Genomic DNA, 22,169 nt, shown 5'->3' on the forward strand with positions numbered 1-22,169 from the left:
GTAACTGAGGTAACTGAAGAACCATAAATCAGTGCTTGGTGTTTTCAGGGCTAGCAGCATGTGAGTGCAAAGAGGTGGCAGTGCTAGAGATATGCTATCTATGACTTGGATAAGTCAGAATGGAACTCCAAGCAAGGGCAGAAACACAGACCTAAATGGTGGAGGAGAAGGTTAATGCTGTAGCAGGGTTTGAAATCTAACAAGTTGTTTGTTTCAGCACATTCAAGGAAATGGAAATTATGGATGGGATGGTAGCTTAGTGGGACAGAAAGTCCAGAACTTGGGGTTTTGAGGAGGGAATGGTTGGTTGATATTTTAGAAGTAGCGGACAGTAACTGAGGATAGGGAATAATTTGCAGAGTCAGTGTGAATGTCAGGAAGGGACTCTGGATAGTTAGTGGTTCAGTGGAAATAGATCAAAGGTGCACAAGTTTGGTGGACAGAAATTTGAAAAGACATAATGGAAGGTAGGAAGGACACCAGTGAAAGCTACAAGATCGAGTTCAGAAGAAGATAACCTTGAAGACTTCTAGCCTTTTGATCAAGGTGAAGGGGAAGAACAAGCAGCTCAATGAATGCTCTGCAAAATTTAGAAACTGATCCTTATCTGTAGGTTTTAGCAGGCAATGCCCAAATGTGGATTTTAATAAGGAAGCAGATTTTTTTATTTTTTGGGGTTTTGCCTGCAATATAATTAGCCTGTGTAAAGAAAATTCTTGAAATTCTTAAACTGTTGGAAACAATTCTGAGGAGTAGAATAAATCAACATTTAGTGAGGCACAGATTAATCAAGAAAAGTTTGTATGAATTCATTTAAGTTGTGTCCAAGTAACTAACTGAATTTTTGAAGAGATAATAAAGTTGATGGAGGGTTTAATGTTGTATAACTGGATTTTGGTAAAGCTTTTGACAAAGTCCATGTAACAGATTGACCAAGAAAGTAAAAATCTTTCCAAGGAAAAGTGGCAAATTGGATTTAAAGAAAAAGAGTCTGTGGGCAAAAATAAAGATTAATAGTTGATGTGAGTTTTAGTCTGTAAAGTACTACATGCACTGGGGTTCTACCAGGCTCCGTTCTTCAGTTCCCTTGCATTTTGTACCACAGATTGATACTCTTTAGTCTGACATTCTGTGGTTCAGCAACTCTTGTGGTCTGGTAGTTTTTGAATCTGTAGAACATATCTATACTAATTAACTAATTCTAACTCAGATCTAACTAAGATCTAAAATTAACTAAGATATGTACTAATCTGTACCTAATTAACCTACAACTGCAACTTTTATGATCTCAGCTGACAGTGTTTACAGTTTACAAACAGTTCTTGGAATCGTTACATGACTCAGGAAGTGTCTATACTTAAAAAAGGAACAGTTCTCCTGCTCAGAGGAAGGTGATCAGGGGCAATTTAGGTGGTCTGAATTTTCTGTGGTCTGGTACCAGTCAAATCCCAAAGGTTCTGGACTGGAGAGTGTTCAACCTGTATTTGTAAATCTATGCAGAATTAAGAAGTTTGCTGAAAATGCCAAAACTGGCAGTGTGATTGATAGTGAGGAAGAAAATGCAAGGCTGCTGGAGCATATAACTGGACTGGATAGTTGGATACCGAAGTGGCAAATGGAATTCAGTGTAGGGAAGTGTGAGCCGATGCACTTGGGGAGGGCAAACAAGGCAGGATATGCAAGATAAACATGGGATATTAAGTGTAGAAGAATAGAGGATTTTGAAGGCAGCAGAACATTGATAACTTAGTTAAGAAAGCATATGGTATACCTGCCTTTGTTAGCTGAGATATAGGATACAAGACCAGGGAGATTATGCTAGTACTGTATAAAATACTAAAGCCTTAGCTAGAGTACTGTGTACAGTGCTGAAGAAAGTATACGATACCATTAGACAAGTGCAGAGAAGGTTTACCAATCCTGGAGAACACTGAGGGGAGACTTAATTGAGGTGTAAAATTATGAGAGAACTCTTCAGGGTTAACAGAAAGAATTGGTAATAGAAGACAACAGCCAGGAGCATAGATTTAAGATGAATGGTAGAAGAATTAAAGGGATGGTTTAAATTATTTTCACTCAATGAATAATGATGTTCTGAAGAAGTGGTGGAGGCTGAAACCCTAAACATATTTGAAGAGTACCTGGATTGACCACTTTAAGGCTTATATCCTACAAGACCACAGGCTGAAAGTTGGCAGATCAATGAACCTAATGTCTGTCTTCACCTAGCACAGATAGATGTACTGAAAGGCCTCTTCTGTTTTCATAAATTGTGATTCTACCATTTAATTTATAGTCTGGGGCATGATTTGTGCTTTCAGTTTTCTCCTTTAATTTTAAGCTTGCTAATAATTCTTGACAACTTATTTTTAAAATAGATTGTGGTTTAGCAAATAATTACTTATTTTTACTCCCATGTAATTGATGGTTAGTTTTATTTTCACTGATTGCATTCTCATTTGGAACAAGCAGTTTGACCTAATAGCAAAAAGGAAAGGCAATACTTTAAAAATGTTACATTCTTATTTGAAATGGAATTATCAGTTTTGTAAGTATATTTAAGAGTACCATACATGTGAATATTTGGCCAAACATATTAAAAATTCAACATATAAAATATTTCACATGAGATTCTATTGAACATCATTATGGAACATTTAGCATAATAATAATAATAGTTTTTACCAAATGTGTCATAACCTGACTCTTTCAAACTCTCATTTTTTCTTTATCTTTTCCCATTGGGCAGCTTCCTGCAGACTTCACCAAATTACACCTCACAGATGGCCTCCATCCACAAGTGACTCAGGTATCCTCCAGTCATTCAGGATGTAGCATCACCAGTGACTCTGGCAGCAGCAGTTTATCTGATCTTTACCAGGTAAGTGGGTATTTTTTTAAATGGAAATGTAGGGCAAGAGTTACCTTGGTTGGTAGCACTCTTGCCTTTGATTAGAGGTTTGTGGCTTCAGATCTCATGACAGTGATTTCAGTAATAAAATGAAGGTTGATACTCCTGTGCTATTGAGAGGGAGTGCAGCATTGTTTGATGTCCTATCTTTTAAATGTCTTATTGGTGCTCCCATGTGTTATAAGTTTCCATGGTACTTAGATTGATGGTGTCCCGTCCAAAATTGTCTTGGCCTCAACTGACATTTAAAATCAAAATCTGATTGCGATTTTGTTGCTGTTTAGGAAAGTTTGATTTGTGCAAATTGGCCACTGCGTTTCAAAATTGCTTCTGGGAGATCCTGAAAGTATGGAAACATAAGAGTTAGGATCAGGAGTGGGTAATTTAGCATTTTAAGCCATTCAGCCATTCTTCAAGATCATGGCTAATCTTCTACGTCAGCACCATTTTCTTGCATTATACACATATCCCTTGATTTCTGTAACTTCCAGATACCTATCAATCTGAATGAACTCAATGACTGAGCCTCCTTGTCCCTCAGGGGTAGAGAATTCCAAATGTTCCACACCCTCTAGTGAAGAAAGTTCTTCCCATCTGAATCCTAAACAGCCTTATTCTGAGACTGTGACTCTTGATTCCAAACTCCTCAGCCAAGAGAATCATCCAGTCTGTCAAAGCCTGTAAGTTTCATAGAGATCACCTCTCATTTCTCTAAACTCCTGCCAATCTAAGAAAGATTCATTTATTCCCCTTCTGCTTTCTGTTTGTCAACCAATTCTCAATTCGTGCAAGTACATTATTTGTAATACCATGTGCTCTAACCTTGTTTACTGACTGCCTTGTGTGGGACCTCAAAATACTTTATACCCACTGGTTCTCCCTTTATCTGCTGTAGTGGTCACATCCTCAAAAAAGCTCTGCTATGCCGGAAAGTGCTATCGAAATGCAAGTTCTTTCTTAATGTGATTCTTAAACAGTGTATATATTGACAATTACAATGTCAATGTATAGGAGATGGGATGAGCAGATAACTCTCAGAAAGCAGACACTTGTCCTGCAAACAAAGCCAATTCACATAGAAAAGAAAATCTAAATAAAGGGGGAAGTAATTTCCAGCAATTTCTCCCAGTAAGAGCTGGGTAATTCCTCCAGCAAAAAATGTGGTAGGCAGAGGATAGTTACATATGAAATCTGTGCATAAAATTGATCTTAATCATTTGCAGCTGTGATGTACATGGATGAGTGACAGGTGAATTACTCAATAACTTATGGTGTCTGTAGAGTTGCCACAATAGCTAGCCTAAATTTGGCTGTCACTTGATTTTAGACCTTCAAGAAATGGTGGCTTGTGTGGTCATATGTGTTTGTGTAGCAGATAGCCACTTGTAATTCTCAGGCTGAATGTAAATCTGCTTTTACATTTGACCTTAGAAGATTAGAATATAAGGAAAAGCAAATGTAGGCTATACTGTTGTCTATTCCACCGTTATAAGGTTATGTCAGATCCTCTGTCTCATGCACATATTCCTGTCCAATCCACAATTTTTTTAATGTTAGAACATCTGTTGATCTCAGACCTAAATATACCAAATCTCTGTATCCACAGTTCTCTGAGGAAGACAATTCCAAATATTCACAGCCATTTTAGTAAAGCAATTCCTCTTCTGTCCCTAAGAGACCCATATTTACTTTTACTACCTTCATTTTGCACATTTGAAGAAGTTCTAATAATCACTTCTGTACTTAGTAACTTACTCTCATTTTGCCTTCTCCCTCTTCAAGATTTTGTCCATCCTCTTCCAGCTTCTTAAATTCTTCCAATCTTTTGGTGAAACTATAAGATATTTTTCCATCTGATATTATCATTGACCTCTTAATTTAATTAATAGATTATTTTCACATGGATTCTATATCTCTCTCATTGATGGGCATTTATAGAACATAGAACAGTACAGGACAGAACATGCTCTTCAGCCCACAATGTTGTGCCGACATAGCTAATCCCTCCTACCTACAGAATGCCCATAATCCCTCCTATTTTCCTCTCATTTATGTGCCCATCCAAGCCCCTCTTAAAAGCCCCCAAAGAATTTGCCTCCACCACCCTATCAGGCAACGCATTCCAGGCATCCACTACTCAGTAACAAATGTACCCCTCATGTCTGTTCTGAACCTACCCCCGTCACCTTAAGTGCATGCCCTCTGGTATTGGATCGCTTAATAATGGGGGAAAAAGATATTGCTTGTCTATCCTATCTATGCTTCTCATAATTTTATACACTTCCAACAGATCACCCCTCAGCCTTTGCCACTCCAGAGAAAACAGCCCAAGTTTGTCCAGCCTCTCCTGATAGCACATGCCCTCTAATCCAAGCAGCATCCTGGTAAAACTCCACTGCACCCTCTCTAAAGCCTTGACATGCTTCCAATAGTGAGGTGACCAGAACTGCACGCAATACTCAAAATGTAGCCTAACCAGAGTTCTATGGAGATGCATCATAAATTCTTGACTCCTGTACTCAATACCTCTAATGATAAATGCGAGCATTCCACAAGCCTTCTTAACCACCCTGTCTACCTGTGTAGCCACTTTCAGTGAGTCATGGACTTGTACCCCAAGGTCTCTGCTCTTCAACACTGTCAAGGGTCTTGCCTCTATTTAAGAAAGGAACACTCTACTGCCTCTTGACATTAGTCCTACCAAGGTGCAACACCTCACGTTTATCAGGGTTAAACTCCATCTGCCATTTCTCTGCTCACATCTGCAACTGATCTATATCATGCTGTATGCGCTGCCAGTCTTCTACACTATTCACAACTCCACCAATCTTGGTATCGTCTGCAAACTTAGTAACCCATCCATCAACATACTCATCTAGGTCATTTATGTACATCACAAACAGCAGAGGTCCCAGCACAGATCCCTGCGGGGCACCACTACTCACAGGCCTCCAGCCCGAATAAGTCCCTTCAACCACCACCCTCAGTCTTTGGGCAAGCCATTTCTGGATCCACACAGCCAATTCTCCACTGACCCCATGCATCCCAACTTTCTTGAGTAACTGATTATGTGGGACCTTGTCATATGCCTTACTAAAGTCCATATAGATGACATCCACAGCTCTGCCTTCATCATTCTCTCTTGTCATCTTGTCAAGAAATTCAACCAGGTTAGTAAGACATGACTTGCCCTGCACAAAGCCATGCTGGGTTTCCCTAATCAAGCCATTGGATTCCAGATGCTCGTATATCCTATCTCTAAGAATTTTCTCCAGCAATTTCCCTACAACTGACGTGAGACTCATCAGTCTATAGTTACCAGGATTTTCCCCTGTTCCTTTCTTAAATAGAGGAACAGCATTAGCCACTCGCCAGTCCTCCGGGACCCCACCCGCGGTCAAAGAGGACACAGATACTGGTCAAGGCCCCAGCAATTTCCTCTCTTGCCTCCCTCTGTAACCTGGGGTATATCCCATTGGGCCCCAGGGACTTATCCACCTTAATATTGTTTAGGAGACCTAACACTACCTCCTCCTTGACCTCTTAATGCCCTAACATATTTCCGTCCTCAGTTCCAATTTCTGTGTCCTGCATGTCCCTTTCCTGGGTAAGTACTGAAGAGAAATACTCATTCAGAACCTCACCCATATCCCCTGCATCCAAACCTAGAATCCCTTCTTTATCCTTAAGTGGTCCTACCCTTTCCCTCGTTATCCTCTTATTCCTGATGTAGGTATAGAATGCCTTTGGATTTGCCTTAATCCTACTTGCTAAGAACTTCTCATGGCCCCTCCTGCCTTTCCTAATTCCTTTCTTGAGTTCATTTCTAGCTTCTTTATAGTCCTCACGTGCTCTGTCTGATCCTAACTTTTGAAGCTCTACATATTTGTCCTTTTTCTTCTTGACTAAGTTCATCACTTCTCTGGACATCCAAGGTTCCCTTATTTTGCCATTCACATCCTTCCTTCTAACTGGGACATACCTATCCTGTACCCTATGTATTTGATCCTTTCCACATGCTCGACGTGGACTTGCCAGCAAAAAGGAGTTACCAGTTTATTCTACCTAGTTCCTGCTTTATGCCTTCATAATTCACCCCATACCTATCCTTATCTATAGCTATCCTGAAAGTTAATGAGCTGTGGTCACTGTTCCCCAATTGCTCACCCACTGATAGGTGAGTCACCTGGCCAGGCTCATTACCCAACACCAGGTCCAGAATAGCCTCTCTCCTTGTTGGACTGTCAACATATTGATTTAAGAACCCCTCCTGGATACACCTAACAAATTCTGCCCCATCTAACTCCCTTGCACTAAAAAGATACCAGTTTATACCAGGGAAGTTGAAGTCTTCCATGACCACAACCCTGTAATTTTCACACATTTCCCTAATCTGTTTGCATATCCATTCCTCAATGTCCCGGTGGCCATTGAGAGGTCTGTAGTACACCCCCAAGGGAGTGATTGCACCCTTCCTATTCCTGTGTTCTTCTTTATGTTGATGATTACAGATTATTTCTTTATCTACTGACAGACTTCTTTCCTAATCTACCTTTGTCAACTCAGCAATGTAATTGGCTTTATTTAAATTCCACTTTGTGTGTGAAACTGCAAATTCAATGTAAAATTCCATTATATTGTGACCAATTTTCCCTCAGATTTCTTAGTTTGAGATTATTAATTAACCCTGTCTCGTTATACACGGCAAGATTTTTATAAGCCCAGATATCCTACTAAATTTCTTCTGCGTTTATTTAAACACCAGGATTTATGTTGCCATTTGACTTCAAGGAATTTTGATACAGTAGGTAAATCAAGTCCTCATTATTTGCAGGGTAAAGGGGCACAGATTTCCTGCAGATAATAGGAATGGCACGGTAGCGTAGCGGTTAGCGCGACGCTATTACAGCGCCAGCGATTGGGGTTCGATTCCCGTCGCTGTCCGTAAGGAATTTGTACGTTCTTCCGTGTCTGCACGGGTTTCCTCCGGGTGCTCCGGTTTCCTCCCACATTCCAAAGATATACGGGTAGGTTAATATTGGTTTAAAATGGGCGGTGTGGACTCGTTGGGCTGGAAGGGCCTGTTACCACACTGTATTTAAAATTTAAAAAAAGGATACCACTAAAGCTGCTGCCAATGATGCGACGTCTGCAATGATATACAGCTGTCAACTCCCTGCATGATATGACAATATTCATACAAGTTTCAGCTTGTAAGATAAAGCTTGTCTAAAATAGTTTAGACAAAATAAAATAAAATAACAAGTTTTAAGGTTGTCCAGACCCTGGCTCTGGCCCACACTCTGGACCCAGACCCTGCTCTGGCAACAAACCTACCTACATTCCAGACTTCAGTGTTCCTGATCCTGACTGCACGCTGCCAATTGATATTTTACAACTTGCCAGCACAAGACATCAAATGCAACCTGTCTCATGGAGACCACAGGGGAGGGCTCGGAGGAACATGCTAAATTTACCAACACTCCCAGTAACATATATCTGAACTGGCAGGTATGTAGGTCCGTGGATAGTAAGTTAGTGAATATCAGGATTGGGTGTATATTCTAAAGACATAACTGCAGGTGTCAAATGTACCCTGCACATGTGCCAGTGAAGTTGATGGCAAGAAGCTGATATTGAAGCTTATGCTGAAGGGACTTGAACCCCTTTTATTTGCTGGTAGGCAAGAACATCTCAGGTTAACTCCTTGCAGTGATGCAAATATCTCCACTGTGTGGAGAACCTTAAACACATGACTGTATCTTACCGTTATTGAAAAGCCTATCATTTATTCTTGTTGTCACAATTAAGCACACAGGTTAAATGGGTGTAATAGTGAAGCTCTCAGTACTCACCAATGTAATGAAAAATTGAAAACAACATCAGGAGTATGCAATGAGCAGTTCAACGTAGAAAACTAAAGTTAGTAACTACCTGGATTGCTGTTTGAGAATTTCTCAAAGTAACTGACTACTCAGCCTGCTTGATTCATTATTTTTGCTTGTTGGCAACCTAGATTGAGAAAGATGAAATCTGTGCAGCAGATTTTGCCTGATCTATGTGGGTTGCTTTCCGAGAGGGCAGAAATCAGCACTGTTGTTCAGTACTGCTGACTACAAAATCCGGGCTAAAGTAAATACGGGACAATTCAGAGCCCTGGCTTCATTATTACAGAAATGATGCATCTCCCAATTTCAGAAAAGCTGCAGAAGTGTGAAACAACAGTTTTCTTTCTCTGTACCATATTGTGACAGCTCAACTCAGTTTATAATCTAACAGTGTGGGCATCATTATCAACTGCCATCAAATGAGCCTCCTTTAGCAATACTGTATGTTCGTGAAATTTTATACTTCACCTTGCCAATTGCCCACTCTAGGCAGATATTTGGCATGCCATGCTGTGAAACATTTCAGCCATTCACATCGCCTTGGGTATTCAGTGCACAAATATGCAGATAAAATTATGATTTTTTTGTATACTGATTCTTATACTTGGGAAGATTGTACCATTACTATTAATTTATTTGGATGGATTTAGATTAAAAGAAACTCTAGATTTTTCAATGTCTGTTAAGAGATGAGACAATGCACAGGGGCCTTCTACTACTTTGGTGGGAAACCCCAAGGTTCTGATATTCTACCACAAATGTTGTTCTGTTGGTTGTGTGTAAAACTGATTTGCATGTGGAATTTGACACAAAGACGATGATCTTCCACCAATCCAGAGCACATTGTAGAGGGTTTGGCAGCTGATTGGGAGGGTGGGAAGCAGGGGAGATGACTGGTTGAGGGAAGGATCTTTAGGGATTCCAAAGCCTTTAGATATTGCCGAATCAGGTATCAACCCTCTAATAACACATGTTCCTATGTTGGATACATGTGCTGCTTGTAACCAGTCCTTGAACAACAGAATACAGCACAGGTTTCGTCAAGTGTGCATTTTATACCATATCAATTCTTGTTTATATTCCATTTTGTCTGTGGAAAAACAAACCTTTCAGGAAGGTATAGGAGTTAGGCTTTTAGAATATTGTATGTAGGCAGTTGGATATATAGTACTTGGCTAAAACTGGAAGTATCTACTGGACTCAGGTTGATGTGGCTTGAAGAGACTTGCGTGATCATTTCCAGATGATATGCTGTTCATGTTCTTAGAAATGACTGGGAGGGAAGTACTCAAATGTTGATTCTAATTATTTAGTGAAGTGGTTGACTGGATAAGAATATTGAAATAATGTTGATGAATTGTTGCTGTGCATTCTTTGGCAGGCAGGTGTGTCAACAAATCAAACTGTTCACTTCTGAGTTCTGTTGCAGCTGCACCCAGCCAGCTGAATGGTAATTATTCTGTTAAATGCCTGATGAGTGGGTACTGAGGAGGCTTTGAGAAGTCAATAACTACTTGTGAATAACCAGATAGTACCTTGGAGTAGTGGCCTTAATGATGAGGCAAGTTCAATTCTGCTTTCATTGGTGGTAACTTCCAGGATGTTAATGATGGGAGTGGAGGGAGGGGTTGATGCTTGGTGATGTTTCAACATCACCATGTTGAAGGCTGATATGAACGACTGGTTGACTAGGTGGATTTGGAAACTTGTTTAAAAGATATGGTGGATGGTAAATAGGGACAATTTTGGTTAAAGTGCATATTTGTTGGGAATTAAACAAATGCACAAGAAAAGGCCTTGACTAATGAGAAAATTAACATGGTATTTGGTTAAAGGAAAGGGCTTGAAATACAGCTTAAAAGGGAACTAAAACTCAAAGATGGGGAAAATTTTAGGAATCAGCAAAATATGACCATGTATCACTGAAGGAAAGTAACAAAAGATCTGAAAACACTCTCTCAGAGCTGTTATGGGTTAGCATAAAGAATGAGACCAGCTGAAGTAAATATGGGTCCCTTACACAGGCTCGCATGTGCGCGCGCACACACACACGCGCATGCACATGCATACACAGACACAGAAAATTGTAATCGAGAATAAATATCAGTGTCAATAAACACTCAGTTTTTATGGTGGAAGAATCAAAAGTGGAGAAATACAGGTTGTCGTGAGGAAATTAGTTTTAAATAGAGCTGACAAATTGAACATGACAAAGCCAACTCATGTCATGGACCTAATGGTGTATGTACTAGGTTTTTATGGTAACGTCATACACATTATTTCTCACCTTTCCGAATCCTCTTGAATTTTGAATGGTCCTTCTACAGGAAGAAGCAAACCTAGCTGTTGAAGAAAGGAAGGAGAAAAAACTGGGATATTTAGTTAATGTGCTTGACAACTAGTAAAGAAAATGCTAGAATTTATTATTAGTGATATAGAGCAGGGAACATAAAGAAACCATAATAGAATTGGGCAGAATTGACATTGATTGATGAGAACAAAATCTTATTTGACAAATCTTTATTTTGAGGCAATGTCTGGCAGGGTAATAACGAGGAGCTAGTAGACATAGTGTTTGGAAATTTTCAAAGCACATTTGATAAGATTCTGCCCTCGAGGTTATTACTCAAAATCAGGAGTTATGACATAAGGATATTAATATAGATTGAGGATTAGTTTACAGCAAGAAAATTGGATAGTTTCATTCTTTTTTGTTTTGCAGGCTGTAGTTGACAGATTACTGCAAAGATTGGGTCTTGGTTGTCTGGTTGTAATCGTTGTTAATGACAAATGAGGAATTGAGTGTATTGTATCTAAGAATGCTGATGATACAAAGCTAGGGAGAAAGTGAGCTGTAAGGGGGATAAGAAGAGGCTGCAAGGAGATATAGGCAAGTTAACAGAGTGAGCAACAACTGACAGATGGGATATAATGTAGAAAAAAATGAATTTATCTGTTTTAGTAGGAAAGAAAGTGGTGAGAGACTGGTAAATGGTGTTCACGAGGACTTGCATATCGTTGCACATAAATCACAAACCTAATGGGCTGATTGGTGCTGGCTGATAACTGTTTGAAAGGGAATCACTGAGATTTTGAGTACATTTCAATTTAATTCAAAATCCTGGAATGCCTGTTAAGGTTGAACACTTAATTCCTGTGATGATTTGTGCTTTTGAAGCATAATATAGAATGTTAGGTGTAGAAAACAAGTGAAATAAGAGTTTTAATAAGTTTAATACCCTACCTCAATTCACAGTCATCAGTAGCAACACTGGAATTCATCCATCAATGTTAGTGATAGCTAAAGTGGATTTTTTTAAAAGATTTATAAAATATGGGCAGCAGAGTGCAGCAATTAGTGCTGAAGTTTCACAGATCCAGGAACCTGGGTTTGATCCTGACCTCAGGAAGTGACTGTGGAGTTTACTTGTTATTTTCTCCAGGTGCTTGGGTTTCCTTCAATGCTCCAAATATTGGGTTAATTGACTACTGTAAATCATCCCTTAATATAGATTAATGGCAAAAATGAATCAAAGGGGAGTTATTTGGCATGTGTGAGAGTGAAAAAGTTGCAGGGATAAGGAAAATAAGGTGAGGGGGATGGTACTAATGGGATTGTCCCTCTGGGAACAAGCATGAACCTAATGTGCTGAATGACCTTTTTTTGTACAATAAAATGAAGATGGTCTGTACTAGGACATAAATATGAGGAACATTTCCAGTGAGACCTGGGACAGAGCTTTTGATCGCTAACAATTATAACCATCTTCTTTTGACTCCACGATTGGAGTTGTACCTTGGTGACTGTTGACTTCAGTGTTTTTAGGGGCTCCACGTTGCTATACTCAGTCAAATTCTGCCTTGGTGTCAAGGACGGTTACTCATACTTGTCCTTTGGAATTCACCATGTTTGGACCAAAGCTATGATGAGGTTTGGAGCCAAGTGGTCCTGTCAACATTTAAAATGGTCATCAGTGGGCACATAGTTACTGACATATTGCTGCTTTTTGGATTGTCGATATCTTCCATCACTTTGTGACAAATGCAAGTGGACTGAATTGGTGTTAATAAGCTATATTGAAATTTAGGTATAGTTTCTTGTGCACAGAATATACCTGGACAATTTTCTACATTGTTCTGTAGCTGCTAGTGTTATAATTAGTGAATAGCTGGGATGGAGGTGCTGCTAACTCTGGAGTGTAATCTTCAGTACCATAGCTGTGCTTTGTCTATTCCATTGATTTTGCTGTATCTAGTACTGTTAACGTCTTTTGTGGAGTGAATGGAACTGAAGAATGGCTTCTATGATGTTAGGAATTGCAGAAGGAAGTTGGAATAGTTTGTCCACTCAGCACCTTAGGTTCAACCCACTGTCGTTGATTGTTTTTGATGCAAAGATATTAGTCAACTGCTTTTGATCTTCATTTGGAAGAGTATTCTGCGTATTGTGTTGTATATCAAAAATACAGTTGCAGATATGTCACAGTTATAGTACCTAAGTATTCTTGTTTAGAAAAAATCTAGTAGATTAATTTAAATGAAGATGCACTTAACATTATGAGCTTACAAAGAATTAAAATTAACTTGGTTTGAATTAAGTGATATTGAATTAATATTAGATATAACTAATTTTATGTCATGTCACAGTGAAAAAGTCATAATGGCTTGTTGAATGTAATTAGTCCACAGCTTTGACCTACCCCTCAACTATGCCCAAGGCCTCATATTTGAGAAGGACATTCTATCAGCTGTCCGTGGAGTTCAGTCTGAAGTTAAGGCATCTGTTGCTTTCAGTCATGTGACAATAAGGATAGCTTTGTTTCTTCTTGTTAAAATATTTGGCCCCATCTTCTCTGGTCCTCCTTTGTATGCTGCTTAATTTTGTTGTTTAGGCATTATTTGGTAAAGTCTTTGTCTTGCATAATTTCTTCTTACCCAAATATAAAATAACAAAGTTACTTCAAGAATATGTCAAATACTCTGTATGTCTGATCATACATTCAACTGAGAGGCTAGTAGGTTTATTCACCCTTCTACCAAAACAAAAATATCATATAAAATGCCAAATTATATCTAAGAACGTATTTGTAGCCCAGTATAATTTTAGGCAGTAGGTTATTTTGTTTCTGATCAGGAACATTTGCAACTTTACACCACGCAAAATTTCTAATGATTAATTATAGCAATAACTATCGAAGCAAAGTAACTGCAGAAACAAGGTAAACAGGTTAAATTGCTTGGAGATAGCACAGCGAATGCCAATTCAATCTTAGTATTTTAAAGGAAAATTAATAAGCAAATAGGGCAACTGATGGTTTAGTGGCTGAATTCAGAACAAGAAGAATTTTAAATTTAAACAAAAAATGATTTAGATGTGAACCAAGGCAAAACATCAAACATTGATTCCTTCCGAAACAATGCCAAAGGAGATCATTGTTGCAAAAACATTTGAGGTCTTTAAAAAGGGAATACATGTAATTGCTTCAAGGTGTAGAAAAAGAACAAGGTGTGGGGTTTAAAAAATTTGGCAGCCATCTTTAACAACATGTCAAAATGTAGCATTGGTAATCAATGTCGTAACTTTTTTATTTCAAAGGCCACAGAGAGTGAGGTTGGGGAAATGGATTTAAGTGGTCTGCCAGAGACTGCAGTAGATTCTGAAGATGATGACGACGAGGAAGATATTGAGAGAGCATCGGATCCATTGATGAGCCGGGACATTGTGAGAGATTGCTTGGAGAAAGATCCTATAGATAGGACAGATGATGATATTGGTGAGTTGGTGTGAAATTGACAATAGACAATAAGATGTAAATTTGAGAAAAAATATTAATTTTGCAAGATATTTAGGACTGAAATGTGAAGCTATGTTTGTGGAATTGCAACATTTCTGCCTTTCCGTCCATTAATGTCTGCTTGATCTACCAAGAAGATGGCAGGAATTAATTGTGAAGGAATTCCACGTTCTTGCATTTACCTCATGACATCAGGACTTTTTTTTCATATCATTAGACCTTTTAAAGTGGATTCAAATATTTTGTAGATTTAATATTTTTGTTTCCTGATATTCCCTTCCCTAAAAAGTTGATGCCTCATTGAGGTACAAATGCAAAGATGTCATTTGGCTTGCAGTATCAAGGTCAATGGAGAATCACAATAAAATATTTATTGTTTGAAGGGAAGATTTCCTGTATTTGACTAGTTTGAATCACACCCCATTGTCTCACACAATTTGCATCAAAAGTTTTCTATAATTACTTTTTCCATATTGTTCACTTTATTAAATAAGCGCCTAAATGCTTCCTTTTGAAGACTGAAAGACCCACATTTCTTCAATCTTTCTTCATAATTCAAACCTTTAACTTCAGGAATCAGTTTTGTGGCTGTTAATGGCTTTATCTGCAATACATGAATGTTTCTCTATTTACCCCATCACCCAAAATGGACACATTTATCAGAGCATTGTACATTTTTACAATGTAAGCTTTGACATGTTCTTCTCTTCTGGCTTAGTAGTTCATTATCCTACTCACTTTGCTGATTGCTTTTCTTCATTGAGTGGTAAAGCCACTGTGACTCTGGTCTATTTCAACTTCACCCATAGCTATTTCGGAACAATTTATGAAGTTTGTGATTAACATTCATGAAGTGCTTGACAGTGAATTGAAAATGTTTTAAAATGGAAAGATTGAAGTCAGTCCTGTTTCTGTTTTCACTTATTGCCACACATGCATTGTCCCAGCATGCACTTTGTGAAATGCATATTCTCATACCATCAAGTACACAGCAAACAAATTTGAAATAAATTATCCTAAAACTATCCCACGGTAGATACAATTTCAGTTCAAGTTTCGGTAGAAGCAAAATGTGTGGTGTGAAATGTGTGCATCAATTTTAATAGTTTCCTGTCAAGGATTTTCGTGATACAATTTTATTTTCTCCTGGACGGTGCATTAATTCCAGTAAAACTAGTAATTGATTAACAGAACTGGAATATATTCCAGTAACTCTTACTTAACTGGGTTAAATCTAATAAAAATGAGTTAGTGTATATCATGATTTGTATTACAATACCTTTGTCAATTCTAAAGTGGAGATTGCTAATTATGATTAGTTAACTCTAAATGCTAAGTTTCATGTCTTAATGTTTTGCCTTTCACAAGTCTAACCAAGTTAACCTCATACCTCTGAATCTTAATCTTTCTTTATCACTGTCTCCATGAACTCAAGTAGAACTTGCATGTTGTTTCTATTTTTAAAGGGTCTCCAAGAAGAGACATTCCTCTTTGGCAGTGTGAGACATCTGGCTAATTAGGCAGATAATATGCTATAGTTCTTGAACAGTATAGTATGATCAGTGATGAGAGCATCTCTGAAGTCTGGTATGCAGTATTAAACAAGCTATTTCACAGAAAGATATGAAGTAAATTAGAAAGCAGTATTGACAGAAGCCAAGGTGTATTGCAGCACTCAAGGGACTAATTTACAAAAATATTATCTCGAGTCATAACACATTGTCATTAGCAAAATAATTGAGACATTGTAGAAAGTGAGGCCTCAAGATAAAAAATGCACTGATTAGATGGAAGCTGTTCATCCTGGCACGAATGTAGAACAGGAAGATGTGGAAATTTTAGAGCATAGGAACTAACAAAGATGTTCTTAGGGGAGAGCGTTGGAAATAGTTTTCAGATTTGAAAGAAGAGTTGTATTAATATTTATTGAGCAGTAATATTGACAAGTTGCAAAGATAATTAAAATGAAAATTTAGCACTTTGTTAACATATGGTTCAGCAGATGGTGGTTGGGGTGGGAGAGTCTGAATAGTTGCAAATGGGCCTTGGATAGAGGAGTTTAGTTGAATATTCTTATTTCCACACAGAGTGTGTGTGCATATGTGCTTAAAAATATAGATTGTATATTGATGATGTGGGATGTAGGTAGGTAACGGAGTATAAAGAAACCTAATTGGAAGATCATCAGTGCTGCCTGGATTTTGCATGTCAGTTCAGGATTTAGAACAATGCTATGATCTTCATTCCCTGCAGCAGTCAGAAATGATGGATGAATATTTCACATTCTCACATAGAAGCAGGAAAGCTATTGTTAAGCTAAAGACGCACCACAAAATTAACATGCTTTTAGAATAAGTGATTGTTGGAAATACTCAGCAAGTCAAGCAGCATCTGTGGAGAGCAAAACAATGTTAAGCTTTCAAGTCAACGTCATTTTATTATATCCATTAAAAGTTAGAAATTAAATTTGTTTTAAATTGCGGAGAAAGGGGAGAGAACAAACGTAATGTCTTTGAAAGGGTGAGAACCAAAAGAAACCAAACAACACATTGCAGGCTGAGAGAAGGTAGTGAAGACTTGTTAAATCAAAGATGTCTGAAGAAAATGCAGATAGAAGGAAATGAATGAAAAGAGAGGGTAGAAAATGGAATTCTGGATCCGTGAGATAAAAACTGGAGTAGTAAAACACTACATGTATTGAAAATATGAACCAATATAAGAAAATTCTGGAAATAGCAGGTTAGGCAGTGTCTCTGGAGAGAGAAATAAGAGTTAGCACTTTGGATAGATGACATTGCAGCAGAAGCAGCCAATTCTGATATGAACTGTATATAATTAAAAACTCAGTAGTTAAATAAAAACTGATAAATAAAAACTCAAAGAAGTCTAACCTTAGCTTGAGGGATGACATCTCATCTGAATTGGTACAATATAGTCCTCAGAACTTAACATAGAATTCAATCATTTCAAATAGGCAGCCTTTCCTGTTTGTTTTAGAACTGGCCAATTCTGGCCATCTCCCTATAACATCTAATTCATTTCTCTCTCCATAGAAACAGGACATCCAGACCTCTGAGTACTAGAGCCTGCTCTGCTTTCATTTTTAGTTTACAGCATCAGCTGCTCTTTGCTTTATGAATACTTTCATAATATGTTGGGCCAGATCTCTGTGACTAGTGCTGATATAATGTGTAAAAGTCACAAGCTTCCACCAGATTTGGAAGGCCATATCTGTCAGTTTGCTGCATTCCTGGAGTCCTCTTGGCTTCCAGTGACAATCCAGTCTCTCAGAGATATCCTGTTATGGTACTGGGGAATGGTCTCTTAGCTTTTACTGCAAGATCTATATCCCAATTTGTTTCAATGAGGATTATAAGGAGAAGGTACACTGCTTTATAATTAGTGTACTTTTGGTTTCATGTTTTTCATTGGTAAGCTTTAGGTGTTACTTAATATTTTATATTTGTATCTTAATTTCAAATTTTGGTAATAACTATTAAAAATCCCTTGTCACTTTTAGAACTGGCAAAGCTGAGGGTGGGGCTTTGCCTACTGTCAAAACTTGTAGGGGCATTTTGGAGATAGGGTTTCCTCACTGTGAACCTAGAAGCACTGCTGCTAGTGAGGGCTATTGAAATCCTAGATGTTTTGGACCAGCAGAATTAATCCTCTGCATCCAGACTAGGTAAGTATAGGTGGGTGGGGTGGGGGGGTTACATGGGAGAAATTCTTGGGGAAGGTGGAGAGGTTGGCAGATGAGCAAAATTTATCCCATTAAGATTCTTGAGTTAATACTGTCATCCTATCAGTCCATTGAAATTAGTGGACAGTGTCCTCAGGAGTGATGTTCTTTTGTCTTACTGTACTCCAGTCAGTACCATTCTCAGGCTGTTGCAACTAACATAACTTAAAAAAAAACACACAATTGCCATTATCTGACTTTCAGAAATGTTGTTGAAGAAATATAATGATCCTACTGATTCAAACAAGCAATATGCAAGTCAAAACATTTTAGTATTCTACATAAAACTGATTCTTTTATGTGAGGACAATGTATGAGCTGAATTTGAAGGGATTGTAAGAGTTCATTAGTCCAATTAGCTGCTGAGTCCTCTTTTTTTTCCAGAAGTATAAATTGGTGTTTTTGTTTTTTTCATGCAGAACAATTATTGGAATTCATGCATCAGCTCCCAGCTTTTGCCAACATGACAATGTCAGTCAGAAGAGAGCTTTGTGCTGTGATGGTGTTTGCAGTGGTAGAGCGGGCGGGCACCATAGTACTCAATGATGGTGAAGAGGTGTGTATTTTCAAATCAATTTGCTGAATTTTTATTTTAAAAACAGAAAAGTAATAATGTTATTTTTAATTCATTTACATATTTCCTTTCACAATATAAATCTGAAAATCCAATCTACTTTAGTTAAACATATGTCACTTGTTTAATCAAAAGTATAAGTTGAACTTCGTTTTTCTAATTTCCTCTTGCCTTGATCCCTTTGAATGTTTAAAAAAAAATCACCCTCTTGAAATATGGTGATATGCTGATTTTGATGAACAACTTGTAATTAGATTGTTAATTCTTTGAAAATTAGCATTTTGGGAAATTAACTGTTGTAAATGAATAGTTCACATTTTTGGACTAGTTCCCTTTTAATTTTCAGAATTAAGTGCAATATTTTATTATAGAGAAGCATGAGGCTGAGAATGGAGTTTCAGAAATGGATGTGGCCAAGAGCAGAGTGTCAGAAAGGGGCAAAGCTGAGTCTAGAGTGTTAGAACACGATAGGGCAAGGAGTAGGGATTCAGGAGAGGATGATACCAACACTGGAGAGTTGGAAAAGCACAAGGCCCGGAGTCTGGTGATAATAAAGAACAAAGATTTTTAAAAATGAATGAAGATTAGAGTGGAGGGTTAGAAGAGGTTGACACTGAGAGTTGAAAGTCTGAAAAGGACAAAATTGAGCACAGAGAGACAGATGGTAAGGAGTGTTTAGAAAAGGACAAACCAAAGGACAAATACTTACAATAGGGCAAGGTTAAGAGAGGAATCCTAATAGTGGATAAGGCTGCATAAGGATAGTTGTCAAAAAATGAAACAAGTATAGAGTATTAAATAAACAATGCTGTGAACAGAGAGTTAGAATGGGACGGTGTCAAGAGTGGAGCACTGGAACAGTGCTAGAATGGGATGTGTGTTGAAAAAGAATGAAGTAAAATGTGGACTGTTAGCAAAGGACAAGTCCATGAGTGGGGCATTGGAAATGTACAATGATGGGACTGGAATTTTATTGTGGGGAGTTAGAACAGGACAATGGTAGGATTAGGATACTGGAAAGGACAAGAGTGAGATCAGGGTGCTGGTAAAATAGAAGGCCGAATGTGGAGAGTTAGGTAACAATGAAATTGAGAGTGAAAAGTTGGGAAGAGGTACAGTCCAGAGAAGGCATTTAGAAAAGACTGAGGCCAGGATTCGAGCATTAAAAAAGCTGAGATCTATTACGGAGAGTTAGAAAAGTTCATAGCCAAGAGTGAAGCATTAAAAAAAAGGATGAAGCTAAAAGCAGGCCTTTATTAAAGGAGTCCGCTGCCAACACAGCTTTAGAAAAAAGCGAGGCCAGAAACAGAATATTAGTAAAAGGTGGGGTCGAGTGGACAGCAAGAAAAGGACAAGGCTGAGAGTGGTGTGTTAGAAAAGGCAGAGTCTGAAAACAAGGACTTGTGCAAAAATGTGTAAAAGAATGAACACTTAGAAAAGAACAAGGTTAAGTGTGGGGTTATAAAAGGACAAGGGTGAAGGCGGAGCATTGGAAGGGGACGAAGGAAAACGTGGAGCATTTGAAATATCACCACCTTGAATGCATCAGTACAGCCTTTTGGTCAATTGAGGAAATGGCAATTTGAAGATCAAGACCTCAGACCATGCTCAATACTCATGGTCTAAGGGGCATTGGGTGATCCCTACCCTCCTATATGCTTCTGAGACCAGGACTACTTGCAACAGGCATCTCAAGGCATTCAAAAAATACCAACAATGCTACCTCTGCAAAATCCTCAAATGGTTGGACAGTAAGCAAAACAGCATCAACATTCACTCCCAGGGCAACACCCCCAGCATTGAGGCTCTAATTACACTCAATCGACTTTGTTTGGGCAGGACACGTCATTCAGATACTGACACCAGACTCCTGAAGACTAAGGAGGTTGCACTGAAGCTTCCTTGAAGAAGTGCAACATTCCTATCAATTCTGGGAATCACTTGCCCGTGATCACTCAAAATAAAGAAGGAGCATTTGGGATGGTATTGGAAACCTAAAGTCCATGCATCTTGAGCACTTGACGATTCTTCATAAGAGATGGAAGGAGCACACCACCTTCCAAACTACCTACCTACCTACCCGCCTGGTTGGCCGTCTCCTGCTACATCTATGAATAAGGTTCCCACATTGGCCTCATTAGCCACCTCAGAACCCACAGAAGAGTCGCAGAGAGACTACAAATGCTGGAATCTGGAGCAACAAACAACCTGCTGGAAGAACTCAGTAGGTTGAGCACCATTTGTGAGAGGAAAGGAATTGTCGACATTTTGGGTTGAAACCCTGCATCAGGACTGAGAGTGGAGAGCTAATGAATGGAGTGTATGCAAAATGTACTGTCAGGAATGGAGCAACAATTATGTACGTGACGGACTGGAGCACTACAAGAGGTTGAGGCCAGTGTGGGGAGTTACTTAAGGATGAATCTGAGTTCAGGTAATTGGAAAAGGACAACATTCGGAATGGAAAAAGTAAGTAAAGTTCAAGGCAAAGTGTAGAGTTAGTAAATGATGAGGCCACAGTTTTACTGTTGGTAAAGACAAGAATAGGCAATAAGAAAAAGGTGAAGACTGTGTAAGAAAGGGATAACAACAGAGTGCTGGAAAAAGAGCTCCAGAGCAGATTGTTTGTAAAGGATGAGACTCAGTGGAAAACACTAGAAAAAGTAGAGTATGAGAGTGAAGAGTTCGAAAAAGAGGCCAAAAATGAAATTTCAGGAACTTGCAATGCTTAGAGTATCAGGAAAGTACAAGGTCAATAACTGGGACATAGATAAACTGGAGCCCATGGGATATGAGCGGTGTGGGAAAAATTTCATAGTAGCATTTTATAAATCTGAGAAAGCAATGTGCTTGTAACTGAAAGGCAAATTAGCAGAATTGAAAGGCAACTTAGATTGGAGAAGTAGATTAATAGAAAAAAGAACATAAGAAATTGGCCCTAAAGTGGAGAGGGTGCATTTGGGATGGCACTGAGAGCCTCAAGTCCATGTGACATAAGTACACAAAAGCCCAGTATAAGCAGCATCTCGTATACTACCCAACCCCCACCGTGCCAGGAATCTCCTGCCTCATCTGCAGAAGAGGTTGCAGGTCCCATATTGGAACCATTAGTCACCTCAGAGCCCACAGAAATGGAGAGGAAACAAGTCGTTCTCAATTCTAAGGGATTGCCTAAGGAGGAGAAAAAGATGATGATACAAATTTCATTAAAATATAGTTTAAAAATGAGATGATGTATTTTGGTAAAGGGCATAGAGAG

General features: G+C 38.5%; 1 protein-coding gene across 7 annotated transcripts in view; it reads left to right on the forward strand.

Moving 5' to 3' along the window:
• Positions 1-22,169, forward strand: part of rapgef2b (Rap guanine nucleotide exchange factor 2b) — a 290,810-nt gene that overhangs the window by 184,141 nt on the left and 84,500 nt on the right. For all 7 annotated transcript variants that reach the window (XM_052009267.1, XM_052009270.1, XM_052009268.1 and 4 more), the window contains 3 exons: positions 2,750-2,881; positions 14,396-14,573; positions 18,756-18,892. In XM_052009267.1, the coding sequence (XP_051865227.1) occupies positions 2,750-2,881; positions 14,396-14,573; positions 18,756-18,892 (447 nt within the window). The remainder of the gene's footprint in view (positions 1-2,749; positions 2,882-14,395; positions 14,574-18,755; positions 18,893-22,169) is intronic.

The sequence above is a fragment of the Pristis pectinata genome, chromosome 2 (genome assembly GCF_009764475.1).
Source record: "Pristis pectinata isolate sPriPec2 chromosome 2, sPriPec2.1.pri, whole genome shotgun sequence".
In the NCBI taxonomy this organism is placed as follows: Eukaryota; Metazoa; Chordata; class Chondrichthyes; order Rhinopristiformes; family Pristidae; genus Pristis; species Pristis pectinata.